Below are 20551 nucleotides of genomic sequence, written 5' to 3' on the forward strand. Positions count from 1 at the left end.
TCAAGTGTATCACAATCTGAACAAAAAAGGAAACAACTTTTCTCCTTTATAAAGATTTTTCTCTTTGCGATGTTATTACCCTCATCAACTTTTATTATGTATTCTAATTTTCTCCGAAACATTTGACCTAATTAATTATTTCCAATGTTCAAAGGCACTACAATCATATTCTGGGTTATTAAATAATGGACTCACAATCAGAATATCATTAAATACAGAGGCAAATAATGAATAATTCATATAAACACATTGTGTGACTCTGAGCAGGACACAGTACAGATTATAAATACAGAACGCAGGTTGTTGTCCATGTGCAGGTGATTGTTAGACAGAGAGAAAATACTGCTGCTCTGTTACTGATAACTGTATCTATATCTTTATCATTATATATACAGTACAGGCCAAAAGTTTGGACACACCTTCTCATTCAATGCGTTTTCTTTATTTTCATGACTATTTACATTGTAGATTCTCACTGAAGGCATCAAAACTATGAATGAACACATGTGGAGTTATGTACTTAACAAAAAAAGGTGAAATAACTGAAAACATGTTTTATATTCTAGTTTGTTCAAAATAGTCACCCTTTGCTCTGATTACTGCTTTGCACACTCTTGGCATTCTCTCGATGAGCTTCAAGAGGTAGTCACCTGAAATGGTTTTCCAACAGTCTTGAAGGAGTTCCCAGAGGTGTTTAGCACTTGTTGGCCCCTTTGCCTTCACTCTGCGGTGTATATATATATATATATATATATATATATATATATATATATATGTATATATAACATTACACAAACTCCATTAAAACTTTCTATCTGTGTTAATAAAGCCTCCTGACAGCTGATCCAGCTGTAATCAGAAACGAATGTTGCTTCATGTCACACTTCAGAGGAAAAGATGTCTCATTCTTATAAAGACATATTTACTCGTTTCTCCTCTCCTCTTAAAATTACATGTGGTCAAGCAGCAGAAAGCGATTGCACCATTGACCAACAAAACCTGATCTACACTCAGACTGGTGCAGTATTTCCCTGCCATTTAAAGGGTGCATTTTTCAGATAGTAAGATGTGCCTACATCGTCCCCCTCGGTTTTCATCTGGTCCATCACCCAAACTTCCCCCTGCTTGTCCTCCCCTGCCTGCCCCCAGAGCTGGTATCCCTAAGAGCTAGGATGCACAGGGCCTCTGCTGTCCCAGGACTTACAGCCATGATAAAGGTAATATCAAGCTGGGGCCCTGTGAGACAATATTCTCCCCTAGTGCTATATCTACAGCCACACCACATAGACCAGATTACAGAAGGACAGTTAGACTGTCCAATCAGAGAAATTTAATCCATATCCTGTGTAAAAAGATAATGTCCAGTCCTACTGAAACTAATCTGAAACTTGCTGTGCTTAATGTCAGATCCTTGTCTAACAAATCATTTTTAATTAATAATTTGATCTCTTCGTATAATCTTGATTTTATGTTTTTAACTGAAACATGGCTTGACAAAAACACAGGTAATGCTGTTCTAACGGAATCAGCTCCACCCAACTACAAATTTGAATCTGAAACACGAGAAAACAAAAAGGGTGGAGGTGTCTGTGCAATATTTAGAGATCATATGGTTATGCACAGGTTGTCATTTGGGGTGTTTTCATCATTTGAGTATGTATCCTTTAAAATGGAGCTAAAACAATCTCCGTCCATACTCTATGTAGTTATATACAAGCCTCCCCAGCACCGTCAAAGTTTTATTGATGATTTTACCAGGATGCTTTCAATTGTATGCACAGACTTTGATGGTTTGGTCATTACAGGTGATTTTAATGTACATGTGGATAATGTCTGTGACAGAAATGCTAAAGAACTCAGTGCTGTCCTTGAAACCTTTGGCCTGACTCAGCATGTGTGTGAGCCCACCCACACCAGAGCGCAGCACATTCTGGACCTGCTCATTACAAAGGGGGTTAATATTTCAAACGTCGATGTGGTTGATGTTGCTCTGTCTGATCATTTCTGTGTCTTCTTTGACCTGTCTGTTTCTCCCAAACCACCGGCTGGTCCTGCAGTCGTTCGGAGGAGACACATAAATAACAGCACAGGTGCTCTGTTCATGGAAATGATAAACTTTGAAAATGCCTCATGTTCTAATGTTGATGATTTGTTGAACTCTGTTACTTCGAGTGTTTTGAATGTTCTGGACACCATTGCCCCTGTGAAGGTTAAAATGGTTAAAAATAAGCAGAAGGCACCATGGAGGAATGACGACTTGGTCAGGGCACAGAAAAGGGAGTGCCGGAGGGCCAAGCGGAAATGGCGTAAGTCGAAGCTTCATGTTCATTATGAAATTTATAAAGAAAAGTTGTACGTGTTCAACCGGATCTTACGTAGAACAAGGGAAAGGTACTTTTCTGAAATTATTGGAAACTGCAGTAACAACTCGCGTGTCTTATTTGCAACAGTGAACAGATTAACAAACCCTCCAGCTCAACTGCCGTTGGAACTGATCTCCACATCTAAGTGTAATGAGTTTGCAGTATTCTTTTGCGACAACGTTCACACCATTAAAAATGCCATCAATTCCACAACACCAATAACAACCCTGCAGCCACCTACACACTTAGAGCTGACTCATTTTGCACCTGTAACTGACAAAACTGTCCAAGAGATCATCACCAGTCTGAGTTCGTCTACATGCTGCCTCGATGTGTTACCCACTAGATTTCTAAAGTCTGTGTTGAGCAGTTTGTTACCACCACTCGCTCACATAGTTAACATGTCACTACAATCTGGAACATTCCCAAAGGCCTTGAAAACTGCGGGTCATAAAGCCTCTCCTAAAGAAGAGCAGTCTTGATGCCACAGTACTGAACAACTACCGGCCCATTTCAAATCTGCCGTTTTTAGGCAAAGTCCTTGAGAAAGTTGTTTACCAACAGCTTACTGACTTTCTCCTAAAGAACAACTCCTTTGATGTTTTCCAGTCAGGTTTTAGACCCCATCACAGCACTGAGACCGCTCTTATTAAGGTGACAAATGACATCCGCCTGAACACTGACGCAGGCAAAGTCTCAGTTTTAGTCCTGCTAGATCTGAGTGCTGCTTTTGACACTGTCGATCATGAGATCCTTTCACAGAGACTAGAGGACTGGGTGGGCATCTCTGGCACTGCCCTAAATTGGTTGAAGTCCTATCTAGAAGACAGGAAGTACTTTGTTGAAATTGGTAACTGTGTCTCAGACCACATGGCCTTGACCTGTGGGGTGCCCCAAGGGTCAATCCTGGGACCCCTTCTGTTCAATCTCTACATGCTGCCTTTAGGCCAGTTAATACAAAGTAATAATGTGTCCTACCACAATTATGCAGACGACACTCAGATCTATGTCTCACTGACAGCAGGTGAATATGGACCAGTGGATTCACTCTGTCACTGCATCCAACAGGTCAGTGTGTGGATGCAAAACAACTTTCTCCAGCTAAATTCAGACAAGACCGAAGTCTTCGTATTTGGTCCACAGAAACAAAGAGAAAGTGTCAGCAGTCACCTCCAGTCTCTCTCTCTAAAACCTACAAATCAGGTTAGAAATCTCGGGATAATAATGGACTCAGACTTGAACTTTAACAGCCACATCAAATCAATAACATCAGCAGCTTTTTACCATCTAAAAAACATTGCCAAAATTAAAGGTATAGTGTCTAAACCTGACTTGGAGAGACTTATCCATGCATTTGTCACTAGCAGGTTAGACTACTGTAACGGCCTGCTCACTGGCCTCTCCAAACGGGCCGTAAGACAGCTGCAGTACATCCAGAATGCTGCTGCTCGGGTCCTGACCAGAACCAGGAAGTACGAGCACATTAGTCCTGTGCTCAGGTCTCTACACTGGCTTCCTGTGGCTCAGAGAATAGACTTTAAAGCAGCTCTGCTTGTGTACAAGTCTCTCCATGGCCTAGCACCAAAGTACATCTCTGACATGTTAGTGCCATATGAACCATCTCGGACTCTGAGGACCTCAGGGACCGGCCTCCTGCTGGTGCCCAGAGTCAGGACTAAACATGGGGAATCAGGATTCCAGTTTTATGCAGCTAAAATCTGGAACAGTCTTTCTGAAGATGTGAGACCGGCCTCTACTCTGACAATGTTCAAATCTAGGCTCAAAACAGCTCTATTTCACTGTGCATATGACTGAAAGGATCTTATCTGCACTCTTCTCTTTTTCTTTTTCTCTCTTTCATTTTATAATGATTATTTATGTTTTATTTTGTATTGTGATTTTAATGCATTTTCTTGTTCTGTAAAGCACTTTGAATTGCTTTGTGTATGAATTGTGCTCTACAGATAAACTTGCCTTGCCTTGCCTACATAAGCTGGTTAAAATGTATGTAAACTCTACTTGTTATACACACAGGGATGTGTGATCCATTGCGGGTGGGTAAAATAATACACAATTAATGAGGAAAATGTTAGTGACCTTCTGAAAAATGTGAACATGTCAGAGAGCAGAGGAGAGCTGTGGAGCTGACAGATTATACACACTTCATCTAGCAAAGTGGAGGTGGACATGCCCTAAATGCACCTGTGCCATGCACTTTAGACCATGCACTATAGATTGTTTAAATAGGAAAATATGAATGCCAATGTGTAAAATGTGAACAGAGATCAGAGCAGAGCTGCAGAGCTGCTGTCCAACTCACCATTAAGAGAAATGTTGCGCACATTTACACACGAGGAGCAGTGTAACTTCATTGATTATTTTAGAAGCTAAAAGTTTAGTTCTGTTTCCTCTGTCAAGTTTATAACTACAGTTTATAGTTGTGCTGCTTAAATGATTGGCTGAATCAGTCGGCCCAAACACACCTATGATTAATTAATGGACTAATTGATTAATTGATTGATAAAACAACCCTTTGCCCCTTGCACCTTACTTTGTGCCTAGATTATGTGCCATTTAACCAGCAAAAGTGGATTTGTATACATCCTAAATTCATGTGCATACTTTAGACCGCGTGCTATAGATTTAAAAATAGGGCCCCATATTAGAGCTATGAGTGACTTTGCTCACCATGCTACACTAGCATGGATAAAAAAAAAATCATATAGAGACCAACTACTGGATGGTACAGAGGAACACTTCTGGTTCCCACAGGCCAAATGAAAAACACTTTGTCATGTCGGAGCAGGAAAGTTCTCCACCTACCTGGTTCTCGTTGTATGGCCTGCGGTGATGGGAGGCACACACAGCCAGGATGACGATCATGATGAGCAGAGCTCCACAGGAGGCCAGGATGGCTATCAGGGTTTTGTTATCTGTTGGTTTCTTTAGGTAGAAAATACAACAAGGGAATTACTTCTTTTCACACTGCAGTGCCTGTTGGTGTCTTGCTGCCACTAACCTTGCAGGTGTTTCCATGTTTTGATAGTACTACAGTGCCCTCCAAAAGTATTGGAACAGTGAGGCCAATTCCTTTATTTTTGTTGTAGACTGAAAGTATTTGGGTTTGACATCAAAAGATGAATATGGGACAAGAGATCAACATTTCAGCTTTTATTTCCAGGTATTTACATCTGGATCTGATACACAACTTAGAAGATAGCACCTTTTGTTTGAACCCACCCATTTTTCATGGGAGCAAAAGTATTGGAACATGTCACTGACAGGTGTGTTTTGTTGCCCAGGTGTCTCCCAATTACACTGATTATTCAAACAATAAATAGCACTGAATGTCTGAGCTCAGTTTCAGATTGGGTACGATAGATTTTGCCTGTGCAGACTGCATTTAGAGGTGGAACCAACATGAAAACCAGAGAGCTGTCTATGGGTGAAAATGAAGCAATTGTGAATCTGAGAGAAGATGGACAATCAATCAGAGCCATTGCACAAACATTGACCATCGCCAGTACAACCATTTGGAATGTCCTGAGGAAGAAAGAAACCACTGGTGTACTAAGCAACAGACGTCGAACAGGTAGACCAAGGAAAACATCAGCAGTTGATGACAGAAACATTGTGAGAGCTGTAAAGAAAGACCCTAAAACAACTGTTAGTGACATCAGCAACAACCTCCAGAGGGCAGGAGTGAAGGTATCACAATCTACTGTTAGAAGACTTCATGAACAAAAGTACAGAGGCTACACCAGAAGATGCAAACCACTCATTAGCAAGAAGAATAGGAAGACCAGGCTGGAATTTGCCAAAAGGTACAGAGATGAGCCTCAAAAATTCTGGGAAAAAGTTTTATGGACTGATGAGACAAAGATTAACTTTTTCCAAAGTGACGGAAAGGTGAAAATTTGGAGAAAGAAAGGATCTGCTCATGATCCCAAACATACAAGCTCATCTGTGAAACACGGTGGAGGTAATGTCATGGCTTGGGCTTGCATGGCTTCTTCTGGGATGGGCTCTTTCATCTTCATTGATGATGTAACACATGATGGCAGCAGCAAAATGAACTCAGAAGTCTACAGAAACATTTTGTCTGCTAATTTAAAGAAAGATGCAACCAAACTGATTGGGAGATCCTTCATCATGCAGCAAGATAACGACCCAAAACACACTGCCAAAACAACAAAGGAGTTCATCAGGGGCAAGAAGTGGAAGGTTTTAGACTGGCCAAGTCAGTCTCTAGACTTAAACCCAATAGAGCATGCATTTTACCTGCTGAAGAGGAGACTGAAGGGAGTAACCCCCCAAAACAAACAACAACTGAAAGAGGCTGCGGTGAAAGCCTGGAAAAGCATTACAAAAGAAGAATGCAAAAGTTTGGTGATGTCAGTGGGTCACAGGCTTGATGCAGTTATTGAAAGCAAAGGATTTGCAACTAAATATTAAGTCTCATTCACTTTAATCTATTTTAAGTTTATATGTTCCAATACTTTTGCTCACCTAAAAAATTTTGTGTTCCATTGCAAATAATGCTATCTTCTAAGTTGTGTATCAGATCCAGATGTAAATACCTGGAAAAAAAAACATCTTTTGATGTCAAACCCAAATGTTTTCAGTCTACAACAAAAGTAAACGAATTGGACTCACTGTTCCAATACTTTTGGAGGGCACTGTATATATTAACCCTTACCTTGGTGATTTCCTCATAATACTGGGTTGCAAAGCTGGTTTTCACTGTAAGATACATTTTAATTTATTTGTTATCAGATACCTTTTAGAAAATTCAGTTAAATTTAACAGACAAATGTGACTTTTCTAAAGGAAGAAAGGTGCTTTACCTTTGCCATTTAGCTCCACACGGTCAAACTGTATTTTGCCGTTGTGGTGCCGCCACATGAGGGTGCAGTTCCCATCTTGCAATGTCACCATCAGCCTCCTGCACACCTCCACCAAATCTTTCTCGTCCTCTTTCTGAAGGTAGAATAACATCTGTAAACATCTACACAATCACATATATTTTACTTTCCATATATAATTGGGAGCTGGCCCTCGCCAAGCCTCTGACACTGTCAGAAATAGGATGGGAAGGTCAAAGGTGACAGTTGAGGTCATATCTTCCTGTGTTGTGATGGGGTTAGAGTATTTCTGGTGTATTATGGAACGGCACAGCTGTGTAAGTCAGTCAGAGAGAGGGAGGGTGAGTATATGAAAGAGGTGTGGGAACGAAGGAAACTAGTGAAAGGCAGGAAGAGCTCCCACTAAGACACTTTTTCCACCCAGGGACTGGAATCTTTATCTTCACTGTTGGGGAGTCATTGTTGTTGTTACTTCAGTTTAGTTACAGTTAGTTTCCACAGTGGGTTTGCTTGTTTCAGTTTGGTTGCTATTGTGTAAAAATGTTTAGTTTAAGTATAGTTTTTATCAGTATCAGTATTAGTTATAGGTTTTAGTAAAATGATATTACAGGGGGTATTTGTCAGGGACAAGATTTAGGCCAACATCACAGCTAAATCTTGGCAGTTGACTCAGAGTCATGTAGCTATCCCGGTCTCAATAAACATAAACAATACAATACAACTGTGCCTCCTCATGCTTAAATTGACTTAAAACGTACTTAAAAGACTAAAACTAGAAACATGTATTTATTTATTTTATTTTAGTTAGTTTTGTTTGTAATCAATATAGTTTGTGCTGTTTTTTCTTAAAGTCTACTCTTTAGTTAACTATAATAATCTTGTTTCACTGACTATTTTAAAGATTTGCACCCACTGAAAAATAATTAAAGAAAATTCAACTAAATTCTATTTTATTTTTTACCACCTGGGTCTTGTTTTTGCAGTTCTGTACATTCCTATCAGTTCAGGAAATATTTTACCAGGGGTGGAAGTAATAACACAGCTTTACTCTGGTTACTGTAACAAAGTCTTTTCTTTTGCATGGATGTACTTTTTGGTATAGCAGAAAAGAGGCTACAGGAAGGAAAAGAAGCTGCAGGAGGGCAGAGCTCCAGAGAGGAAACACTCCAGCAGGATGTGAAGACAGACAGTGATACTCAGTGAGGCTGTGAACACTGCAAAAACTGAACAACAATGCAGTCAAATTAAGGGTCGCAATCTCATGGATATAGGTAGCAAATTGCAATTTGGCATAGTCAAAAATTGTCTCACATTTAAAGCACCACCCAGCAAGTGCGCTTAGTCATCCAAATCAAACACAACCTCAATGATACACTGTGGCTAATAAGCTAACATGCTACAATACTCATAGTGGATCCTCCAGAGCAGCTTTTACTTTCAGTGAGGTGGTGACTGCAGAGCCTCATTCAAACACTGAGAGGTGCAGTGGAACAGAGACACTCAGTAGACTGGTTATAGTGGGACACAGAGACTGGGACTGATTAAAGTGGAAGAGAGAGGCCAAGTGGACTGGTTACAGTGGGTCTCAGAGGCTGAGTGGACTGGTTATAGTGGGATAGAGAGGCTGAGTGGACTGGTTATGGTGGGTCATAGGGGCTGAGAGGACTAGTTAAAGTGGGTCAGAGAGGCTGAGTGGACTGGTTATAGTGGGACAGAGAGGCTGAGTGGACTGGTAATAGTGGGACAGAGAGGCTGAGTGGACTGGTTATAGTGGGACAGAGAGGCTGAGTGGATGGGTTATAGTGGGACAGAGAGATTGAGAGGACAGGTTATTGTGGGACAATCAATCAGTCAATCAATCAATCAATTTTATTTATAAAACCCAATATCACAAATCAAAATTTGCCTCAGAGACCCAATATCACAAATCAAAATTTGCCTCAGAGGCAAATTGTGATTTGTGATATTGGGCAAATATACAAATTTACAGCATACGGCATCCCTGGACCCTCACAGCGGATAAAGAAAAACTCCTCCCCAAAAAACCCTTTAACGGGAAAAAAAAGGGGTAGAAACCTCAGGAAGAGCAAGTGAGGAGGGATCCCTCTTCCAGAACACACAGAAGTGCAATAGATATCGTATTCGTTATAGTGGGACAGAAAGGCTGAGTGGACTAGTTATAGTGGGACAGAAACACCGGTTGTACTGGTTATAGTGGGACAGAGAGGCCAAATGGACTGGTTATAGTGGGACAGACAGACTGAGTGGACAGGTTACAGCTAGACAGAGTGGACTGGTTATGGTGGGACAGAGAGGCAAAGTGGACTGGTAACAGAGGGCCAGAGAGCCTGAGTTGGCTCCTTCATAGTGGGACAGAGAGGCAGACTGGACTGGTTATAGTGGAACAGAGAACTTGAGTGGACTGTTGTATAGTGGTTCAGAGAGGCTGATTGTACTGGTTATAATGGACAGAGTTTATATTATGCATACATCTGTATGTTTTTGTTTTGGTGATGTTTTATTCTGCTGATTATTATATGTGTTAGATTATTTTATTTCTGTGTCTTAATGTTGCTTTTTGCATCTGGTGGTGCCCACAGATTTTTTTTTTTATTGTTGGTCCTTTGGTAATGTAATGATTGTTTGAGTTGAGAAAAGGTGATGATAAATTTATAATTGATAATCAGTTGTTTGTTGGGGCTGTAGTATTGCATTTCATCACAAATTCAACACAAGTCAGTACATGCAGTTGCAACTGATGTTTACATCAGTAGCACCTCAGGCGTAGCACCCTAACAGCATGTGATGGTATGATATTAAAAACACGAAAAAAAAATTGTTCTTCCTGCAGGATGTTGCCCAATTGTTCTCCCTCTTTAAACTTAAGAAACTGTGGGGAGTAAATGTCAGTGGAGAAAGGAGTGGAAAGGGCCATTGACAGGACAATGGCAGAGGCTTGATGAGAGTCAGAGCAGGAATCGTGTTTATTATCACATGTATTATTTGTGTGAATTAAAACAGTCTGTAACAAATTGAAGGACAGCAAAATAAAGGAAAACCTTACCTCCTGTCCGTTATTTAGAGAATACTGCAGAAAAAAGTAAATAAGAGGACAAGAAAATAAGTATGTCAGTCAAATGGAGCAGAGACTCTTGAGTCACTTAAAGCATGAGAGCCATTTCTGTAATATGCTCATGTATAGAAAAAGCATCGACTGCTTCCTGTGCTACAGCAGGTCTTACCAAAAACATCTTTGGCTGAGCTGCTGTGGTGGTAGTGGTGGTTGTGGTGGAGGTGGTGCTTTGTGGGGACGTGGGATATGGTCCAGTTTTGGTACCAGAGGTTTCTGATGCAGGAGGTCTTGCTTTAGTCGGGGTGGAAGGGCTGCTGGTGGTCCCCTTGTTCCCAGTTGGCTCTGGGGCCTTTGATGCCATGTGGCTTGTAATCGTAACAGTTGCTTCCTCTGTACCTTCAACCAGAAACAATATGACAACCAATAAACATATCGTCCTCAGACAGTGCCCCACAAAATTCTGATCTTAAATTCTCTTTTTTAACTTGTTGAAACCACCTGATAAAATTAAGTTACATAATGAAATACAGTATTTATAACAGATTCCAATGATGACCCAGAGTCATGTAAAAAAATCAGAGGTGACTGATTCTGATTTAGCATCATGACATGAAACAGTGATTTCTTGCTTAAAATATAAAACAACCACATGGTACTGTGGTGAGACTCAATTAGCCAGTCAGCGCCACCTGCAGGACTAATGCTGTTGTCCACTGCTGACAAGAAGTGCACCAGAACCAATGAGAAGTGATAACAACAATGGCAAATACCATAGACAAGAAAGACTCTACTATGGAGGCTGTTGTAAATCGACATGTCTTCTCAGTATCGCCTGACATCGTGGTTTGTTTTTGCTCCTATTCGGTACACCACAGGTGTATGCCAGTGTGGTAGCAGTAGTGGTGCAGACCCATTCCCATACGTTGGTCTCTAGTGATTGATCAGGGAAAATTGATCTCCCTCTCCCACTTGAATTAGAGTGGACACAGTGTATGACTGACGATAGAAACGGATTGAAACAAGTCTGAATCCAGCAGTATGGGGGAGTACACTGTCAGTATACTGTATTCGCTAAGCTTATGTCAGTATACAGGTTAGTTGTATCGAAGTTTGAGCCTTCCCAGATGTTTTTGGTCTGGTGTGCAAACCATTCTATTTTTTTGATGTTCATTATAAGATGCTAAACACAATTTCACGAAAGAAAGAAAAATCCAACATACTACATGAATGGAGAAACATAATCCATTGCTGTTAGTTTGGCTTTGTACACAAGCATCTTGTTTTGAATTTGTTTTGAATTTGTCTGACATGTCTCGCTTCTAGCTGACATGGTGTGTGTGATGTACAGGTGTGTGTAATTCTGCAGTATGTCTCCTACCCTGTTTAATGCTCTACTGTAAATGTTCATATGTTGTACAGGGTTATAAAGTTAGCCTACATTAAAAGGTAATATTTATGTGTACTCACTATCAGTCAATCAATCAATCAATCAATCAATCAATCAATTATTTATTTGTCACATGGAATTATACAACTCCAGTGAGATGTGATCTCATCAGCTCCTTTAACTTGTGCACTGTAACTTAGTCCTTTTTTGCATCTTCTTACATTATTGGCTGCTTTATAACTGTCCATGTTTCCAGATGGTTCTGGTAATCCATGGTTTCTAGCTGTGGAATGATTTAAGTGTGCACACAACCCAAACTCAACAAGACAGTATACAGTGCAACCATGCGTTGCAGTGTGTTTCAGAAGCTTCCCAGTAAAATACACACCTCATCTATTTGGAATGGAGCCGCAGCACATTGCACAAGGACGATCAAGTTTTCCTGCCAAGAGGCCCAGTATGTGTAATATAGATACAATATAATTATGAGGATGGATGTATTTTTAATAAGTAAATCATAGCCACAATTCTTTGACACGTCATTTATAACTGGACTTCTAACAGTATGGACAGTGGACTTCTAATCATATTGTTTTTTGTTAGTTTGTTCTGCTTTGTTTGGTTTGTTTCTTTAATATTTTATTTCTTACTGTTCTAATTTTCTAGTCTTGTAAAACTTTGTGTATAGTTATTTGTGTAATTGTCCCTCCCAGCTCCATTACAGTCAAAATGGCAGTGAAGACAACAAAACAGGAATTTATTGATCTTGTATTCTGACTAACTTTACTGGCTCATAAAATATCGGATATGGAATTAATCTGCAGTTGCTGCAGTTCAAAATGAGACCAAACTCTTCTATGAATGTCACTTGTTGAGCCACAACTAAGGCCAAAATGTGGCCTGCAACAGATGGTAATTCTTACCAAGCTGATTTCCAGAAAACTTGTGACCCTTACCGGCCGGTTAAGAAAAGTGAGGAGTCAGCAGACAATAATGATATGAAACAGTCAAAACAATTTGTCTAGTAGTATTCAAGATCGGACAGACAAATACACACACTCAGTCACACACCCATGAACAAACACATGATGCCCTCCATGCTTAAGCAAGGCAGAGATTAAAAAAAAAAAAAAAGGTGGACTGTCTCCCTCATCCTAATGGGAAAAAAATGTCATCATTCATTATCTCTGTAAATGTTTGGCCATAACTAACTGCCAGGTCCTTCTATAAAGATTAATAAGTAAATGACAAGTTGGGCTGGCGCTGAGTCAGTTATTTCATCAGGCCAGTGGCTGCAGTCTCTCAAATGCCAAGACGCTGTGCTATAATGCTTTACTCCTCTGAGTTTAGTCAGAATTAGACAAGTGGTGTTCACTGTGTTGTTACAAGGGTTTGAGGTGAAAATTTTGACCCTGCATTTATTAGTTTCATTTATTTAAATTAGGCCAATCTGTGTAATTCGTTAAGAATTATTTAATTTTTTTTTTTACAAGATTATATATATATATATAAATATATATTTTATTATATATAGATTTGATTGAAGTGAAGTATTTTGGGTGAGTTATGGAGTTCAACAGTTTGAAATTGTGTTTTCTTTTCATGTTGGTTTACAGAGGATTCAAAGAGGAACTTACTTCCTTTGCTGTCCTGGCCCAGCTTGGTGGTGGTGGGGGTGTGTGTCATGGACTGTTGGTCTGGTGCAGGGGTGTCTGTCGAGACCTTTGTGATCTTGGTTGTCCCTGCATTGGCAGGATTTCCAACATCCGCTTCAGTCCCAGAAGTTTTACTGGGTACAGGGGCTGCAGAGGTCTGCGGCGTGGCAGCATAGAGGGGTGCCGCTGAGCTGCTGCTGCTGTCTGCTGTTGCAGCTGGTGTCGGGGTCTTTGGTTGGCTGGGTGTAGCAGCAGAAGGTGTGGCAACATTCTTCACAGTAGTGGGTGCATCAGAGATGACAGTTGAAGGTGCTGCAGGTGTGTTAATGGCAGTGGGTGCTTGTGGTTGGGTGGGGGTTTGCTTGTCTGTAGGCTTGGATGTTGCAGCCGTTGGGACAGGAGACACTGTGACTGTAACAGTTGGCTTTGCTAGTGTGGATGCTTGCGTAGGTTTATTTTTCTTATCGGCATCATCAGTTGGATGTGCTCCAGTTGTGACACCAACAATTACACCTGCCTTACTGTCAGTAGTTGGCTCAGTCCCAGATGCAATACCATCAGTCGGCATAGCCGATGCCCTGGGCGTGACAGAAGCAGCATTTTGGGTCACGGAGGTGGCTGCTGGCCCGTTAACATTTGAACAAACCCTGTGGAACAGGAAGCCTGGGGAGGAACAAGCAATATTCATTAGGTACGGTCCACTGCTAAATGGTTAGTATGACAACAAACCAGTCAGTGGAACAGATTAACCTAGACTTAATTAGTTTTGTGGCTACTTGGGGGCATCACAACATAACACTGACATATTATCAATTTATAAAGTTGTAAAGTTATGAACATACCACATCAAGCAGACAAGAAACATTAGCATTAATAATGTTTATGTCTACCTAATAAATGTAAGTCCACTATTTAAAGTACTTTTAGCTCTAAATTTGTTCTCCACCAACTTCTAAGGGGAATGTCTTTCTCTTGAGTTATTAAATGCTCCACTGTGTTCTCCAGCTTGTCTCTAACTGTGTCTGTCTGCCGTTTTCTGCTAAGTAGGTAGTGTACAGCAGCTTTAGCACAGCTTTACTGCAAGCACAGAGACTGGACTAACTGTGTGCTTCCTAAAACCACAAAATAAGCTGTAAGACCCTAAAAAGCACTGTAGAACTGAGGGGCATGACAGAGTATTAAAAAGAGTAGCCAGAGTATTGAAAATAAAAAATCTCAGATTTTCATAATAAAGTCATGATATTTCAAGAAAAAAGTCATGATATTTTGCTAATAAGCTCATAAATTTACAAGAAAAAGTTGCAGCATTACATCAATAAACGCGTAAATTTATGAGAAAAACTCACAAATTTATGCCAGAAAGTCAAGTGACATAGTATAAAGAGTGACATGTCCTTGGCAGAGAAGACGTGGTGGATGAATGGGTTAGGAGCAGGCATCCTGGCAACATAGGAATATAAAAATGAACACAAACAACCCTATTCAGCTATTCTGATAAATTGTATGAACACAGGGTGCATTCAGCAGCTTTTAATAAGCAGCAGCTTTTAATAATAATAATTCAACTAAGTCTAAAAATAACTAGAATTACCACCTTGTGCTTGTATGCCACCGGCCACAGCTATCGAAGACGTGGTGGATGAATGGGTTAGAAGTAGGCATCTTGACAGCACCAGCTTTTCTGCTAAATTAACCTTTCGCCTGATCTGTCAAGCTGTCAGAGTAAGCATGGAGCCCACAATGTAACTAACTGCACTCCCTGAAGAAATATTATCATATTTTTGGAAAAGTGATTTCAGAGAGAAGCAGGCAGAGGGATCTACAAAATGCGCTTGAAGGATCTATTCAGGATGTCAAACTGACTGAGCAGCAAAAACAGGTTAAAAAGACAAAGATAGTTAGAAGCTAAAGCCGAACTATAGGGTACAGATCAGTGTAAAAGTGAACCACCACATCACTAGTGATTGCGACAGAAGACAATGAAGGTCAAGGGAAACTTCGCCGATACTGAACCAGCCATGTGGCATCGTAGTGTGTGCAGGTGAACAGTGTTTGGCTTTGCCCCCGTGATGCTGCCAGCACCCAGACCTCCACCGTCAAATGGGCAGGGATCTCCAAGGGAAACAACATTCATCTGACTACACTGCAATGACACACAGCTGGTTGAATATCAGCAAAGTTTCCCTGCTTCCCTTCACTTGTTCCTGTACAACAGGGTAGGTCTTTTTTCAGAGTTATAATCATTTAAAAGCAAAAGCAGCATGTGTATACATTCAGTAGATTATATGTCTACAGTAGCTAGCCAGCTAACCCTACACTTTTCAAGGTTCGATTTTGGTTTTGGAACCGGGAAGAAACTTACACCTTTTTCCAACCTCTCCAGGTAATGAGTATCATTAATACATGTGCCCCAGGCACAACATTTAGCTCCAAATCCACAAAACCAGCCTGTAAATGAAGGAAATCTGAAACGACTGCATTAGAGTCAATGGAGCACTGCTGTGTTCTTGTGGGACCCTGGTCTGAGCCAGCCTGATGAGTCCCACATCTGACCTATTCATCAATCAATCAATCAATCAATCAATCAATCAATCAATCAATCAATCAATCAATTTTACTTATAAAGCCCAGTATCACAAATCACAATTTGCCACAGAGGGCTTTACAGCATATGTCATCCCTCTGTCCTTAGGACCTTTGCAGCAGATAAGGAAAAACTCCCCCCAAAAAACCCTTTAACGGGGGAAAAAAATGGTAGAAACCTCAGGAAGAGCAACTGAGGAGGGATCCCTCTTCCAGAATGGACAGACGTGCAATATATGTCGAACAGAACAGATCAACATGATAAATTAACAGTAATGCGTATGACATAATGAGACAGAAAGAGAGAGTGAGACAGAGAGAGATGCAGGACAGATGGTAATGACAGCCATAGCCCGCGGAACCGGGGGGGCCAGGGGGGCCATGGCCCGGGTAACTTTTGTACTCTGACATAGAGGGCTACCATTGGGACCCGGCGGGACCCAACGCAAATAGTAATAGTCATTTTGATCCATACTCCACCAGTTGGTGGCGGTAATGGGCCAATTTGCTGTTTGCCAACCGCCATTAAACAGTAGAAGAAGAAGAAAAACAAGAAGAAGATGTAGCCTAGCGACGGGATGTCAACACAGGAACTTGGTGTATATGCATGAGCGTTTCCACTCCATATTTATTCATAAATGGAGGAATATGCCCAGAACCAGCTTTCATACCAATTTGCCGCTTGCTCCACCTGTCTGTCTGTCTGTCTGTCTGTCAGCTCCATCTGTCATGAGACAAACATGAAAGAAGACGTGCAGTTTATTGTGTTTCACCGGCGACGAGCTCTCATTACGAGCGACTATTACGCATGTCTGTGCACTCTTTATAACTCACTGTGTGAACCTATGCTGCATAATAAAGATTTGCCCCCTCGTAATTTTTAACCTCTCCCTCAGTAACTTCATCCTGGCGCCGGCTTGCATTAACCTTAATCACTGCGTGATTATATAAAGGTAGAAAAATAGCCTGAATAAATACAGAGGAGGAGACTAGAATATGAAACAGCCTTTATTTCATTAAAAACTAAATGAAAACAACGAAATAGGAGCGCTATTCTTGACCAGTGCGTCAAAAGACATGCAGGCCAGGGGAACAAAACAAACAACCCCATGAATCTCTTTATTAATAGCCTATAATATGACGTGTTTTCTCCTGGATGGGAGAAGACACAAAATCAATGCATCTCTATTATTGTGCGGGCATAAATTCTCAGAGTTTTGCGGGAGCGGGCAGGAGTGGACATACACATTGCGGGAGCGGGCGGGAGTTTAACACACACGTTGCGGTTGCGGGCGGTAATGGTCAGAAATTCAGCGGAGCGGGCAGGAGCGTGATGAAGAAAACAGTCCCGCGCAGGGCTCTACTCTGACAAACTATTTTATATGAATCAATGCCTAAGTTGTAGCCTATCTGTGTTTTTACGAGCCAAGTCACCACACACCTTCACTCATTCTCACCAACTGCTGCCAATAAAAAAAACTCCCACTGACTGCTGCATACTGATTTGATATTAGTGTGCCTATCAAGTGCATTGTTTATCAATACGTCATGCATGAGCGTTGCGAGCTAACGGCGGGCACCTGCGCTGGCTGCATCTGGGAAAATGAAGAGACAGAAGTCGATATCTGATTTTCTTCAAGTAAACAGAAAAAACAAAATGATCAAATTACTCCAGCTTCCACTGTGGCCTCATCTGTGCATTTATGTATAAGTAGGCTTGGCCTGTTGTGTGTGAATGTTAGAGTGGGATCAGAGGGGTTAATCTGAGCAAGCATGTGTTCGTGTTCATGCGTGTACTGTAGATGTGACTGTGTGGCGTCGGAATAAAAAAAGTGCTCCGCAACGTCAGTAATATTGTCTGTTTCAATGCATATGCCCCCCCACCCCCGCCATGTGATTTGAAATTATGGCCCCCCCCCTTGTTCAGATGCGTTCTGCGGTCCATGATGACAGCATACAACAACATTAATTAAAGTTATAATATTATAATACTAATTACGGCTATTGTGGTGCAATATGTTGAAAGTATATATTAATATCTGATAGTGTACATATGTAACAATAATCATATGTGTATAATAACAGTAGAAGTATGACTAATGGTAACAGCAGTAGGAGGCATCAGGCAGGATCACGGCAGCAGCACAACCACACACATCACACTATCCAGTCACCGCTGCGATATAAGTTAATCTGCAAGACAGTGGAGCACAAAGGCTCCAGAGAAGAAGCCAAGTTAGTGACATGCAGTACAGCTGAGTTAGCGAGATGTGGTAACAGGACATGAGTGTTAGCAAAGGAGAGAGAGAGAGAGAGAGAGAGAGAGAAAGAAGGAGAGAAGGTGCCCGGTGTATTATAGGACGTCCCCCGGCAGATTAGGCCTAAGTCAGCCTAACTAGGGGCTGGTGCAAGGCAAGCCTAAGCCAGCCCAACTATAAGCTTTATCAAAAAGGAAAGTCTTAAGTTTGGTCTTAAATGTGGAGACGGTGTCTGCCTCCCAGACCGCAACAGGAAGATGATTCCACAGGAGAGGAGCCTGATAGCTGAAGGCTCTGACTCCTGATCTACCTTTCGTGACTTTAGGGACCGCAAGTAACCCTGCATTCTCAGAGCACAGTGTTCTGGTGGGATAATATGGTACTATGAGCTTTCTAAGATATGACGGAGCCTGACCATTTAAAGCTTTGTACGTTAGGAGAAGGATTTTAAATTCAATTCTGGATTTTACAAGGAGCCGGTGCAGAGAAGCTAAAACAGGAGAAATATGATCTCATTTCTTAGTTACTGTTAGTACACGTGCCGCTGCATTCTGAATTAGCTGGAGAGTTTTTAAAGACTAGAGCTACCTGAGAATAGGGAGTTACAGTAACCCAGCCTAGAGGTAACAAAAGCGTGGAAGCGTGGTAATTTTTCTGCATCTTTTCGGGTCAGGATAGGCCTAATTTTCGCAATATTACGTAGATGAAAAAAACGCAGTCCATAAGGTTTGTTTTAAATGGGAATTAAAAGACAAATCTTGGTCAAATATTACTCGGTAGTGCTAGAGGCCGGAGCAATGCCATCCAGAGAAACTATATCATCAGATAAAGAGTTGTATGAGGCCAAGAACAATAACTTCAGTTTTGTCTGAATTTAACATAAGGAAATTGGTGCTCATCCCATTTTTTATGTCTTTAAGGCATTTCTGAAGTTTAGTTAATTGATCAGTTTCTTCTGGCTTTATTGATAAATACAACTGTGTATCATCCGCATAACAATGGAAATTTACAGAGTGATTTCTAATGATGTTACCTAAGGGAAGCATATATAGAGTGAATAGGATTGGTCCGAGCACAGAACCTTGTGGAACTCCTAAACAAACTTTAGTACGTAGAGATGATTCATCATTAACATGAACAAACTGAAAACGATCAGATAAATAAGATTTAAAGCAGCTTAGTGCAGAACCTTTTAGGCCAATTAAATGTTCCAGTCTCTGTAGCAGAATTTGATGGTCAATTGTGTCAAATGCCGCACAGATCTAATAAAACAAGTACAGAGACACTATGACTTTGTTGCTCTTTATACTATGTCACCTGACTTTCTGCCAAAAATTCATGAGATTTTTTATCTTAAATCTGAGTTTATTCATACACTATTGCAACTTTTTTCTAATAAAGTCTATTTGTGTAATCTTATATGTTATTTTCTTGAAACAGTATAACTTTATTCTCATTAATTTACAACTTCGCTGTTGTAATATTAAGATTTTTTTCTCTCAATGTGGCCCTAATACTTTGTTGGAGAGGAGAGTTGGGTTCTGGGTTCATTCTGTCGATTCAGTTTCAGTTTATAAGAATGGCCTTTTAAATTGTAAAAGTCACGGCTGGCGGAGCACTGTGAAGTCTTAGTTATGTTGACCTCTGCTCCCGGGGTTTTCTGCAGTTTGAACAGCTGTGAGCTTCAGCCACAGTGCTCCATCTTCTTCTGTTTCTCTATTTATAGTGATCAGGACAGGAAACTGCACACAATAAACTTGGAACACCACGCCCGCGACCACAGCCCATTTGGAGTACCCCGTGAACAATCCTCGCCTGAGTCCAAAGACAGAAAACAATGGCCTTACCCACACATCCCCCCTGTGCTTTCTGACCTGGATCGTCAGCATTCATGTGCAGTGACACATGAGTTTACACGTAGCCATTCCAAATAACATATACATTATGTAACTCTTCCTCAGATAACCATATTAGGTTATTAACATGCTGGAGCTTATCACATATATAGGCAGCCACACTGTTAATTCACATATTTGAATGTTTTTTTTTTCAAGCTTCTAGTCAGTCACTGATAGTGACAATCTACTTGCAAAAACTTAAAACTTTGTTGACATACTTGTCAGTGAACATCTCGTCTACTATTTTAGTTCAGATGAAATCTGCATGACTGTACCACGCAATTATAATGTAACTTTGAAAACAGACAGAATGTTAACTGTGATATCACCTACAGTATGTCAAGCTTAATTTAAGCCTCTGCACTGTATGCAGTATGTGATCTGTGGGATCAAATGTTCAGCCATGCAAAAACACCAGCATGATGTTAACAGAAAATGTACTCAAGTATTTGATTACTCAAACAGCAAA

The 20551-nt window shown here is 40.8% G+C and overlaps 1 protein-coding gene across 2 annotated transcripts in view; it reads right to left on the reverse strand.

Annotated features, from left to right (window-relative positions):
• Positions 1 to 20551, reverse strand: part of podxl (podocalyxin-like) — a 70019-nt gene that overhangs the window by 7956 nt on the left and 41512 nt on the right. For both annotated transcript variants that reach the window (XM_049567090.1, XM_049567089.1), the window contains exons 2-7: positions 13326 to 14006; positions 10471 to 10697; positions 10293 to 10316; positions 7211 to 7343; positions 7063 to 7106; positions 5187 to 5306 (exon numbers count right to left, since the gene is read on the reverse strand). In XM_049567090.1, coding sequence (XP_049423047.1) covers positions 5187 to 5306; positions 7063 to 7106; positions 7211 to 7343; positions 10293 to 10316; positions 10471 to 10697; positions 13326 to 14006 — 1229 coding nt within the window. The remainder of the gene's footprint in view (positions 1 to 5186; positions 5307 to 7062; positions 7107 to 7210; positions 7344 to 10292; positions 10317 to 10470; positions 10698 to 13325; positions 14007 to 20551) is intronic.

Source organism: Epinephelus fuscoguttatus, linkage group LG22 (assembly GCF_011397635.1).
Source record: "Epinephelus fuscoguttatus linkage group LG22, E.fuscoguttatus.final_Chr_v1".
Lineage (NCBI taxonomy): Eukaryota > Metazoa > Chordata > Actinopteri > Perciformes > Serranidae > Epinephelus > Epinephelus fuscoguttatus.